This window comes from Chrysemys picta, chromosome 6, assembly GCF_011386835.1.
Source record: "Chrysemys picta bellii isolate R12L10 chromosome 6, ASM1138683v2, whole genome shotgun sequence".
NCBI classification, from domain to species: Eukaryota; Metazoa; Chordata; order Testudines; family Emydidae; genus Chrysemys; species Chrysemys picta.
In genome coordinates, this window is record NC_088796.1 from 24,722,683 (window position 1) to 24,735,879 (window position 13,197).

General features: G+C 40.6%; 1 protein-coding gene across 1 annotated transcript in view; it reads left to right on the forward strand.

Moving 5' to 3' along the window:
• LOC135972104 (sperm flagellar protein 2-like) overlaps positions 1-13,197 on the forward strand; it is a 37,956-nt gene that overhangs the window by 4,524 nt on the left and 20,235 nt on the right. The window contains exons 3-6 of the mRNA XM_065598861.1: positions 4,507-4,759; positions 5,810-5,980; positions 8,108-8,248; positions 9,432-9,514. Of these exons, the coding sequence (XP_065454933.1) occupies positions 4,507-4,759; positions 5,810-5,980; positions 8,108-8,248; positions 9,432-9,514 (648 nt within the window). The remainder of the gene's footprint in view (positions 1-4,506; positions 4,760-5,809; positions 5,981-8,107; positions 8,249-9,431; positions 9,515-13,197) is intronic.

Sequence of the window (13,197 nt, forward strand, 5' to 3'; positions counted from 1 at the left end):
CCACACCACTCATGATTTTATATACCTTTATCATATTCGCCCCCCAGTCTCCTCTTTTCCAACTGAAAAGTCCTAGCTTCTTTAATCTCTCCTCATATGGGATCCGTTCCAAACCCCTAATCATTTTAGTTGCCCTTTTCTGAACTTTTTCTAATGCCAGTATATCTTTTTTGAGATGAGGAGACCACATCTGTACGCAGTATTCAAGATGTGGGCGTACCATGGATTTATATAAGGACAATAAGATATTCTCCGTCTTATTCGCTATCCCTTTTTTAATGATTCCTAACATCCTGTTTGCCTTTTTGACTGCAGCTGCACACTGCGTGGATGTCTTCAGAGACCTATCCACGATGACTCCAATTACTTTTTCTTGATTAGTTGTTGTTAAATTAGCCCTCATCATATTGTATGTATAGTTGGGGTTATTTTTTCCAATGTGCATTACTTTACATTTATCCACATTAAATTTCATTTGCTATTTTGTTGCCCAATCACTTAGTTTTGTGTGTTCTTTTTGAAGTACTTCAGAGTCTGCTTTGGTCTTAACTATCTTGAGCAATTTAGTATATTTGCAAACTTTGCCACCTCACTTTTTACCCCTTTCTCCAGATCATTTATGAATAAGTTGAATAGGATTGGTCCTAGGATTGACCCTTGGGGAACACCAGTAGTTACCCCTCTCCATTCTGAAAATTTACCATTTATTCCTACCCTTTGTTCCTTGTCTTTTAACCAGTTCTCAATCCATGAAAGGATCTTCCATCTTATCACATGATAATTTACCTAAGAGCCTTTGGTGAGGGACCTTGTCAAAGGCTTTCTGGAAATCTAAGTACACTATGTCCACTGGATCCCACTTGTCCACATGTTTGTTGACCCCTTCAACGAACTTCAATAGATTAGTGAGACATGATTTCCCTTTACAGAAATCATGTTGACTTTTGCCTAACAAATTATGTTCTTCTATGTGTCTGACAATTTTATTCTTTGATTGTTTCAACTAATTTGCCTGGTACTGACGTTAGACTTACCGGTCTGTAATTGCCAGGATCACCTCTAGAGCCCTTTTTAAATATTGGCGTTACATTAGCTATCTTCCAGTCATTGGGTACAGAAGCCGATTTTAAAGGACAGGTTACAAACCATAGTTAGTAGTTCCGCAATTTCACATTTGAGTTCTTTCAGAACTCTTGGGTGAATGCCATCTGGTCCCGGTGACTTGTTATTGTTAAGTTTATCAATTAATTCCAAAACCTCCTTTAGTGACACTTCAATCTGTGACAATTCGCCCAGCGGCAATCCGAGTCTACGGCAGCATTTCGGTGGCGGGAGGCCCTTCAGTGCTGCCGAAGACGTGGAGCAACTGAAAGGTCCCCTGCCGCCGAAATGCTGCGGAAGACCCGGACCGCCGCCGGGTGAGTACAAGGGCTGCAGGCAGGACCGGAATCGGGCCCCGCGCCCCTAAGAGGGCCCCACAACATCCTGAAGGAGCTGCCGCCGAAGTCCCGCCGCTGTCTTCGGTGGCAGCTCAATCGTTGCCGCTGTCTTTGGCGGCATTTTGGCGGAGGGTCCTTCCTCCGGAGCAGCGATTGAGCTGCCGCCGAAGACAGCGGCGGGACTTCAGCGGCAGCTCCTTCGAATTGGGTCCCGCGGTGCCTAAAGCCAGTGCTGGCCGCAGCGCCCCTGCTTTGCCCCAGGCCCCCTGAATCCTCTGGGCGGCCCTGCTCAGGTTTGGGAATCTCCCTAACCTAATCCTCAGCCGTGAAGACTGAAGCAAAGAATTCATTTAGTTTCTCCGCAATGACTTTATCATCTTTAAGTGCTCCTTTTGTATCTTGATCGTCCAGGGGCCCTTCTGGTTGTTTAGCAGGCTTCCTGCTTCTGATATACTTAAACATTTTGTTATTACCTTTTGAGTTTTTGGCTGGCTGTTCTTCAAACTCCTTTTTGGCTTTTCTTATTACATTTTTACACTTCATTTGGCAGTGTTTATGCTCCTTTCTATTTACCTCACTAGGATTTGACTTCCACTTTTTAAAAGATGCCTTTTTATCTCCCACTGCTTCTTTTACATGGTTGTTAAGCCACAGTGGCTCTTTTTTAGTTCCTTTACTGTGTATTTTAATTTGGGGGTATACATTTAAGTTGGGCTTCTATTATGGTGTCTTTGAGAAGTGTCCATGCAGCTTGCAGGAATTTCACTCTAGTCACTGTACCTTTTAATTTCTGTTTAACTAACCCCCTTGTTTTTGCATAGTTCCCCTTTCTGAAGTTAAATGCCACAGTGTTGGGCTGTTGAGGCGTTCTTCCCACCACTGGAATGTTAAATGTTATTATATTATGGTCACTATTTCCAAGCGGTCCTGTTATAGTTACCTCTTGGACCAGATCCTGCGCTCCACTCAGGACTAAATCTAGAGTTGTCTCTCCCTTTGTGGGTTCCTGTACCAGCTGCTCCAAGAAGCAGTAATTTAAAGTATCGAGAAATTTTGTCTCTGCATTTCGTCCTGAAGTGAAATGTTCCCAGTCAATATGGGGATAATTGAAATCCCCCACTATTACTGAGTTCTTTATTTTGATAGCCTTTCTAATCTCCCTTAGCATTTCATCGTCATTATCACTGTCCTGGTGAGGTGGTCGATAATAGATCCCTAATGTTATATTCTTTTTAGAGCATGAAATTACTATCCATAGAGATTCTATGGAACATGTGGATTCACTTAAGATTTTTACTTCATTTGATTCTACATTTTCTTTCCCGTATAGTGCCATTCCCTCCCCTTCCAACCCCCCACAACCTGTTCTGTCCTTCCAATATATTTTGTACCCTGGAATCATTGTGTCCCATTGACTGTTCTCATTCCACCAGGTTTCTGTGGTGCCTTTTATATCAATATCCTCCTTTAACACAAGGCACTCTAATTCACCCATCTTATTATTTAGACTTCTAGCATTTGTGTACAAGCACTTTAAAAACTTGTCACTGTTTATTTGTCTGCCCTTTTCTGATGTGTCGGATTCTTTTTTATGTGAATGTTTCTTGTCTGATCTGGCCCCTTCTTTATCCTCTTCCATCATCTCCTCCTGACTAAAACCTAGAGAATCTCTATCAATAGACTCTCCTCTAAGAGAAATCTCTGTCCGATCCATATTCTCCTCTGCAGCAGTCGGCTTTCCCCCATCTCTTAGTTTAAAAACTGCTCTGCACCCTTTTTAATGTTAAGAGCCAGCAGTCTGGTTCCATTTTGGTTTAGGTGGAGCCCATCCCTCCTGTATAGGCTCCCCCATCCCAAAAGTTTCCCCAGTTCCTAATAAATCGAAACCCCTCCTCTCTACACCATCGTCTCATCCACGCATTGAGACTCTGAAGCTTTGCCTGCCTACCTGGCCCTGTGCGTGGAACTGGAAGCATTTCTGAGAATGCCTCCATAGATGTCCTGGATTTCAATCTCTTCCCTATCCACCTAAATTTGGTCTCCAGGACCTCTCTCCTACCCTTCCCTATGTCATTGGTACCTACATGTACCAAGACCACCGGCTCCTCCCCAGCACTACACATAAGTCTATCTAGATGCCTTGAGACATCCGCAAACTTCGCACCAGGCAGGCAAGTTAGCATATGGTGTTCTCCCGGTCATCACAAACCCAGCTATCTATGCTTCTAATGATCGAATCTCCCATTACTAACACCTGCCTTTTCCTAGCAACTGGAGTTCACTCCCCCGGAGAGGTAACCTCAGTGTGAGAGGATACCCCCACACCATCTGGAAGGAGGTCCCAACTATGGGAAGGTTTCCCTCTGCTTCCATTGACTGGTCTACTTCCCTGGGCCTTTCATCCTCCTCAACAACGCAGGGACTGTCTGACCAGAAGTGGGACAAATCTACAGTGTCCCGGAAAGCCTCATCAACATACCTCTCTGCCTCCCTTAGCTCCTCCAGTTCTGCCACCCTGGCCTCCAAAGCCCGAACGCAGTCTCTGAGGGTCAGGAGCTTCTTGCACTGAATGCACACGTACACCACCCACCCACAGGGCAGGTAATCATACATGCTGCATTCAGCGCAGTAAACTGGATAGCCCCCATTCTGCTGCTGGGCTTCTGCCTGCATTCTCTCCTACAGCTACCTAGATTAATGAAAGGGTTTTGTTTAAATCAAAAAGTTTTGAATATATTGAATATTTTGAATTGTTTCTTTTGAGTGTGTATCAATGAATAATTCATTATTTTTGTATTCACCATGCACATTACAACCTACTTTTAACTCTTATTCAGAGTCAGTTTTTTTTCCTTATAACCTGATATAGTGGTATATATCATCACAGTGCTTACTGCAGCAAGTTGGACATTCAGGTAGTGTTTCTAATGGTCCCTTCTGGCCTTAAGATCTATGAAAATAAACTCTATGAAGTGCAAAGTAACATAGTACTTTGCAGTATGTATAATACTTTATCATAGCAAAATACCATACTACATATAGTTTTTTGTTTTTTTTAAACATATAGGGTCGCAAACTCTAAACTTAACAATTTTTCTCGCCTGGAACCAACATTTCAACTCCTTGGTGTGCAGTTTGACCAAAATGAGGCCCAAAATATCATGACTGAACAGCATGGGGCTGCAACCAAGCTTTTGTATCAACTGTATGTTGCCCTAGAAAAAAAGAAAAAGGCGGGGCTCACAGGAGTAGCCATGGAAGCAATGAGACCTGCAGCACCTGCAAAGCTCCAGGGCATTGAGAGTGAGTTGTATCGAGAGGTAGGTTAATTAAGTTTGTCATATACATCACTAGATAATCAACAGACTAAAATGCAGCACATTTACTTATACCTTTTGGGTAACAAAAAAAAATCCAAAAACATTCAGCTCATTTAACTCAACTTTCTATTCGACATAGAGTACCTATCTGTAGCGTTTGTGACAGATGCTTAGTTTTCCATCCCCTTCATTGATTCATAGGCAGGCCAATCAGCTTCAAGATTCTCTGTTTCCTTGCTTTGCCTCTTTCCATTTGTTGGCTACTTTCTTCCCCAGGCTTCTTTATTGCCTCAAAGGAAATAACAGCACAGGCCAGTAGTTTTACAGCAGCTGCCATCTTATTCTTCTCGGCAGTACAGTTTGCATGCTGAAATTGCGCAAAGAGCAGAAGACTGAGAAGAGGGTTAGCCGTGTAGGTCCTGCCAGAGTACACACTCCCTGATCTCATTAGTAGTGCTCTCTGAGAGCAGGCCACATGAGGGTGAGCAATTTTGAATAAGCTGTATGTTGTGAATCAAATTTATCCATTGTTTATATGCTGTTTGGTGGCACAAAATCAGACATAGGTTTCCACTGGCAGAATGATCCTCAAGGAGAGTGGGAGCAGCCATAATATCCCTTCACCAGGAGGTTGTATGTGGATAGCACAAACCAAAAAGGGAAAAGAGGTGCAGCTACAGTAACAAGGAACACCTGATTCAGCATTTCCTGCAACTGACTGAATTCATCTGTTCAAATACCATTTGCCATCCTGTAATTTACAACTCTCTACGTCAATTTCAGCAAATCCGGCAATTTTTCTGAAAAAAATAAAATAAAAAAATTCCTGTATATCTAGCTGTTGTTCTACGAACATCAGTTTATGGGAAGTGTCTATTCAAAACTATTTTCTTAAATGTCCCTTTAGGACTGTTTTGAGTTTTGGAGGTACAGTAGTTTAATGTTTAAGTGGTTAAATGTAATGTTTGTGTTACTGTTTAACTGGTTAAATCTAATGTTTGTGTTACTCTTTCTAACTCTGAGATATTTTGAAACATTATTTCATCATAGCGTCTTAGAAGCCTAATGCCACGGCAGACTGACTTGAGACTGCAGCAGGTTTCAGAGCATTTTGAAATGAAATCTAAGCACATGGAAAATAAAATAGCTCATATACAGTTTGCAGAACAACAGAAAGTTAAAAAAATCCAGGAGGAGCAAAGAGCCCAAGACATTGAAAAGGTGAAAAGCCAATTTATTTTTTCATACCAAGAATCCAATCCTGCAGATGTTTACTTATGTAAGCTTTAAGTGTTCTATTAGTCCTGTTGAAGCCATTAATTCCCTTTATATTGCTCCACACATACATATTGATGGAAAAGCAGAAATATGTGTAACACTCTTGACAAACATAAAGATGTGGCTATGTAACCAATAGTATTTTATAAATCACTTAAAATATTAAGATTTACATACATCAGGACAATAAAGTGATTGGTGTGTTTGTATATTGCCATGACAGAAGTGGATTGTTAGGAATAAGGATAAAGGGCAAATGCCACAATCACATGAAAAGTTGTAATATCCAAATATGACACACAACGTGAAGAGTCTTACTATGATTATGCAGTGGGTCTTATCAGTATAAGAAAAATAAGAAAAGAAAGTAAACTATCCTTACCCATCTAAATATTCTTCGCCAAAATATGTAAATGACATTTAAAATACCTTTAAAATAAAAACACGCTTCTCTTATCTTTGATATAATGCTCCCTTTTGGGGTTGACTTTTTTGTTTAATCTCAGGAGGTAAATTGCTTTTTCCACCCAACCTCAAACTCTTACCCAGGTATACCTAATCTACTGTAGTCTGCTTGATGGTGACACTTTGGTATCTTTCACATCTCCTGACCCACTGGTGCAGCTTCACCTCTTTCCTGCTATATATTCACAATTGATGGCCAAAAGCTTGGATCTGAAGATAGCTTCAACAATTTTTCAAAAAGGCACCAGAGAATTGGTGCTTGACTGTATTTGAAATGCTACTCAGAAATGTCACTTGGGTTACTTGTTGCTTCTAAAGAGGGAAAAAAAGTAAATTTTAGAAGAGAATAGGAAGCCTTTCAACGTACTGTTTTCCCTCTATTCAGAGCAGCACTTCAATATCATTGGGGGATGCAGTTCTTCAGTCCTTTATCAATCAATTGTTGAATGAGGAGTATTAATTTCAGATTCAACGTTTAGTATTTTATCCAATTTAATGTTAAAAGCCTTTTGAGAGAGAGGACTAAGGATGGTGGAAGGGGAAAGTAGAAGAGACAAAAAAACCTGCAAAAAAGCAGAGGAGACATAAGAAAAATGGTGAGGGTCCGTGCAACTTTCTCTCAGAGAAAGAAGAGAAATGAAAAAAGGGAAATGTTAACACATGCAATTGTCAGTGAAACAAGAAAGTCTTTAATTATTATATTACCAGTTTTTAATTTTAAAAATATACATATTGCAAATTTTGGTTATTAAAAAATCCTCCATCTGACAGATCAGTAATCATGTTTTGTGGAGGCACACTGGTATTATCTGTAATGGAGTTGAGTAAATAAAAGTAGTGTGACACTGAGGTCTATCCTTCTCCTCTGTGGTGGCACAAAATGGGGAAGGGCCACAGAGTAGTGCACCCTCAGAGTGGTGGGGAGGGAAGACTTGTGGCTGTGAGCACTTGGGAGTGCAGGGTTGGCAGTGTTACAAGTTGCTGTGGGTGCCTATCTGCACAAGGAGGGGATGAGGTGAAGACCCTGATCCCAGTACACCAGTAAAGCTGCATAATGAGAGTCCTCGATGCATCTTTGGAGGAACATACCAAGGGAGATTTCTTTGTGTACTATTCTCCACCGCTACCAGCCCCAGGAGGCATTATGCATTGTGAAGACATACACCTTCTGATACTGCTGTTTGAATAGTATACCTCCCTCTCCCAACATGGACCAACCACATGCAAAGCCATAGTGTGCTAGGATGTTGCTATGACTGTTGATCAGTTAGAAAGTTAGTTTACAAGATCAGTTTTTGGCCCAAAGAAAAGATTGTTTCACATGCATATAGGGGACTGACAAATCAGGAGAACTCAAAATACAGTCATTAAGACTTAATTATACATAACATGTAGAGATGGACTTCTTGATTTCATTTTTTTTAATGTTCTACTTTTTGAAAAATGGTTTAATCATACGTTTTTATAGCACTATATGCAAGATTGGAACTTGTTTGTTCAAGTACTTTCTGCTTATAAGAATTATTCTATGGATGAATTACAATACTTGTATAGTATATTTTACATACATTCAAGTAACTGAACAGATTTATACTGGATGTTCAGCATCGTAAAGGAAGAAGGAGACAAAATGAAATAATGGCCAGGATTCAAGCAGCTATTATACAGATTCCAAAACCCCCACTAAACCGTACCTTGAAAGCTATTGAAGCCCAAAAATTGTTAAAAAAGAAAAAAGAAGCAGAGGTAAGTGTTAACTTTATTACTTTAAGTTTTAGTAACACTAAATTTTGCAAAGCAAGCAAACTCATAGTAGAAATCTACTGTTAGAAATGGCACTGTTGATTTAACTGATTCCAACAATTACATCAGCATAAAACTGGCTTAATGCAGTAGTGAATCTGGCCCAGTAACCTCTAAGGGCTTGATCCTGCCTACTTTACTTAGGGAAATCTCCCATTGACATCAATGAGAGTTCTTTCAGAGTAAGTAGTACAGAACCAGGCCTTAAATTAATCCTTGGTAATATTTTAGGATCCACATTGAAGTCATTGGAAAAATTCCTGTCGACTTTAATGGAAGTTGTATCAAGCCCTTAGTCATTTCCTTATGATTTGTGACTGTTGTACTTCTGCATTGTAATTTAACAACTCTTTTACAATATGCTATATAAAAGTGTCATTGACAACAAAAACACTAGTAAGATTTAAAACTGTTAGCTGTCTCGTATCAAAGCAAGGAAGACTGAAGATACTTTTGCTGGATTCTCTTATGTTACACTACTGTGTGTAATACATTTAAAGCTTTTTGGAGAGTGCTTCCCATTTAGAAATTTGGATCATGTTGTACTTAGAACTAAGTGGGCCGAATTCTACCCTGACTCACATTCTGTACAACCAGATCTAGTTGAGAACTTTGAAGGCGGCGGGAGGGGAGAGAGATAATTTAGTTAGTCCTATTCTCTTTTTGGAATTTACCAAATGAGTTGGGTTACACAGGGTGTAAAATAAGACTAAATTTGGGCTACTGAATCCAAATTACAACATACTTTGCAAAGAACAGTATACTTAAAAAACCCTGAATGAACTCTTCACCGGGCTTGAACTGACTTTACTCAGTACTCTAGCAAACCATATTGTGCAGAGTGGAAGACTGCAAAGCTCCAGATGCTGTCTTTACAATGGGTTGACTTGTATGTAGGAAAAGAGGAAAATACAGTGAAGTGAGTATGTAGGAGCTTGTCTTCTGTCACCCTGGACTAGCTGATACGTAATATGTTCTCAATATAATTTATTCTAAGGCATTAAATTACATTAAAAATTCTCTGTATAATAGTTTACAGTACAGATACAAATGGTTAATAGTTGAATCCATCTTTTGTGGTTTTAGGGAAGGTAAGACAATTGAAATGTCTGTGCTGTTTCTCTAGGATGTATACATGGAAATTAAGAAGTTTGAGAAGTTTATGAGGAAAGAGAGCCCTTCTTCTAGTAGCACCCAAGTCACTGACAGGTAATGTTTGCACCAAGTTAACATCAATGAAACTGTAGTCACTGGGGGAAAAAAAAGAAATATCCACTAGTTTTGTGGTTCTATTAATGAAACTGTTCACCCCCATCAACTGTTTTTCATTTTTATTTTAAAGTATACCTCATTTTCTACTTTTAAATTTTGCAGTCAGACAAAGAGACATTAATATCCCTAAAGAGCCTTTCTCGGTTGTTTATAACTTTCTCAAACTTTCTCCTTTTTAGGCTTGTGTTTTCCAGGTCTTGTCTCAATGAATGTTTGGAAAGTTTGAGTACATTTTTTTTTAAAGTAGCCCACATTTTTTCTCTCAAAAAGCTTTAGAGTAGAAACTTAATATTTGTACACAAGTAATCTGTAAATTGGATATGTGCCTTCCCATGATACTGTGATGATCTGTTTTGTTTTGGCCAACTGGTAAGAGTTTAAAATATCATATACATCATGTATTCACACTGACTTTAAAAAAAGGAGTTGTATTAACAATCTTACAATGTCCCGTTGTCACTGTGCATTATGTGTGAAGATGCATAAAGACTGAGATCTTTCACTGTGTACATTGAAGCCTCAATCCTGCACAGACTTACACACACACTTACTTGAAGCTGATGTAAAGTTAAGTGAATGCATTAGTCTGTGGACAATTGGGGCTTGAATGAGGTAGGGCTACTTATGAGTGTACATGAACTCTTGCCTCACTGAAGTTCTGATCCTGCAAACACTTAAGCATGTGTTTAACTTTGCAAATGTGAGTAGTCCCAGTGAAGTCAATGAGACTGCTCACATGCATTAGGTTACAGGGATGAGTTCAGCTAATTTATCCATTAGTTCCCCCTGTTTTCTTGGGCGAAGAATTCCTTAAACGTGATAGATTAAGATTTATGTTTCCAGATTTCATACTTATGCGATATTTTATGAGTATCCCATTTTTAATTTTTAGTTGATTTTTTCCAAAACTTATATTTTTCACCGGAGAACAACTTTTTGTGTAATTAAGACAGAGGAGAGCTGTTTCAGGCTATCTAATTCTTGATTTTAATCATTGTATTTCGCACTAGTCATCTGAAGATGTTTTTCAACATGAACTTCTTCCTCTAATTTGGTCATGCAAGGAGCTTCCAATTTCATATTGCTAGAACCTTAATGCCTACATAAAATAGCTATAGAAGCAGGTGCTCAGATATTGCCATGATGAGCACAGGTACAAGAACCTATGTAGAATAGAACAGAATAAAATAGCAACAGCAGATGATTTGTCTGGTTGAGAAACTGTTCGTAATGGGCATCAAGAAGCCCTGGAAGAAAGACACCTGCTGTTGGTATGCCTCACCTGTGCTTTAGCAGGAGACTGAAAATAATATGAAGTGGCTTCAAGAGCCACTCAGTGCCTTTCTGCTCGGGATGCTTACATTTTTCTGGTATGGGTTTTAGATTGAGGAAACATAAAATACCTCTCAAACACATAACACACCACTTGAACAGCTATACGATAAAACCAACATAAATTAAAGCTGCACTGTGTATATTAAGCAGAATATTTTCTCTTTTAATTAATTCCACTCCCAACCCACTAAAGATATAGGCACTCTGCCTATTTTAAAAAAGCAAACAGACTTACAAAAACAATATACTGGTTTCAAAGAGATGATAAAAGCTCGTTCCCCAAAGTCAGAACTTAGGGGCAACTGGCCCATCAGGGAGGAGGCAGCAGTAGCCTGTTTCAGAGCAGCAAAGATCTTTGTCTTTTGCCTTGATATTACTGCTGGTGACCAGAGTGGAAGGGGCAGAGCAGGGAGGCAGCAACTTTATCACTGTAAAACAGTATGTAATCTTCAAGTGATTAATCCACAAGGATTCCACTCGGTGTTCATGCATTCCAGGCACACAAGACCAGGTTCTTTTGGCCAGCAGGGTCTGTTGGGGCCATGCCTGCTCCCTCCAGGCCCTCGCCCCAGAGGTCATGAAGAACTGAGTGTCCCAACCGTCCATCAGTTCCTTTTTAGCACCTGTGGGAGCAAGATGGAACCCCTGCAGTGTGCACCTGCTTCTCTGCACATTGTGTGAATTTAGGATTAATTGTTAGTCTTGCTGCCCATTGGCAACACAAATAATAATAATAAAAAATCTTATTGTAGTCAGGTTTTGCTTTTCAGCTAGAATCACCCTGTAGTCGTGTCAAGTATCGGGGTAGCCGTGTTAGTCTGTATCCACAAAAACAACAAGGAGTCCGGTGGCACCTTAAAGACTAACAGATTTATTTGGGCATAAGCTTTTGTGGGTAAAAAACCTCACTTCTTCAGATGCATCATTCATGCACCTGTATTCGTGGGCACTAGCAAAATGGCAGAAGCAAAATCTCTGGGGTTTAAGACCTGTGTCTGATGTGAAGCTTCAGTGCCACTTAACAATAGACACTCTAGGTGCCTATTTTGTTTAAGAGAGGGACGTATTTAGGGTGACCAGATGTCCCGATTTTATAGGGACAGTCCTAATTTTGGGGTCTTTTTCTTATATAGGTTCCTATTACCCCCCACCCCCACCCCCATCCCAACTGTCCACACTTGCTCTCTGGTCACCCTAGACATATTCCTGAACAATGCACCATATATCACTTCTTCTCTAAACAGACTCAAAAAGTGAGAGTCTTCCTAAAATTGTTCCTTTTGGTGTACAATATGTAAGCCTCCTTGGACACCAAAAGGAGGGAGGCAGTTCGACCTCAGTCAGTCTTTCTCCATGAGCCCCCGGTTGAGTCAAGATTCCACCCAAAGCTAAACAACCAAGAGGCCCCAGTCATCTGCCGCCTCCTTGCTTCAGTGACCTCTGATAGGGTAGGAAGAAGCACTACTCCTGAGCTGAGCCGAAGAATAGGTCACCTTCTGAGTTGAGGCACAAGACTTAGAAGTCTTAGTAGTCTCAGGCTCAATAGTGCAGGAGCAGAAAATAGTCTGAGATGGTCCCTCTAGCACCCCAGTACTGACTGTTAAGAGTGCTGGCAGTACCCACTAAACCTGCAGGCCCTATCTCTCTCAGTACAAATCCTATGGTACTGTATAGGCAACCTTGGAAGCATGTTTCTCAGTGCCCAGTGTATCAGTACCTACTATGTTGGTATCCATGGCACATATGGTATGAGTGATTTATTTTTGGGCCCAGTACCAGAGTCTACTTTCCTTGAAAGGTTTAGGGTGGTGAGAACTAAGCCCACTAGCCACAGAAAGTTAAGGAGGTATCTTTGGTACCAATTCACCCCCTACCGGTTAAGGAAAGCAAAACAAAGCCAGGGAGCTCCTGACAGGATGGCCCCTCCCTCGTGTAGTCCTTTTCTTTGAACCCAGTGGGTATAATAGAAACTGCTCCCCTTCCCACCCTACTTTTCTTCCTTAGATAGCACGATGGAAATCAGGAAGAGTCTCTGGAAAGGTATCTGTCTATGGTAGGAAACAACTTAGGTTTCACAGGGAACATCCTTCTTGGTATTTCTCCCCCATTGTCAGTCCCTCGCCCTAGTACTCATATCTTATCAGCCTTATTCCTCCTGGCAGAGACTTTAGCTATACAAGCCTTGTGGTCCTACTACACTGCGCTTTAGGAAAGGGCTGTGAAGATGGGTCCTCTAGGCCTGCCTAGAGAGGCTACATGGAAGCAGCCAATCAGAGCCCAGCAGG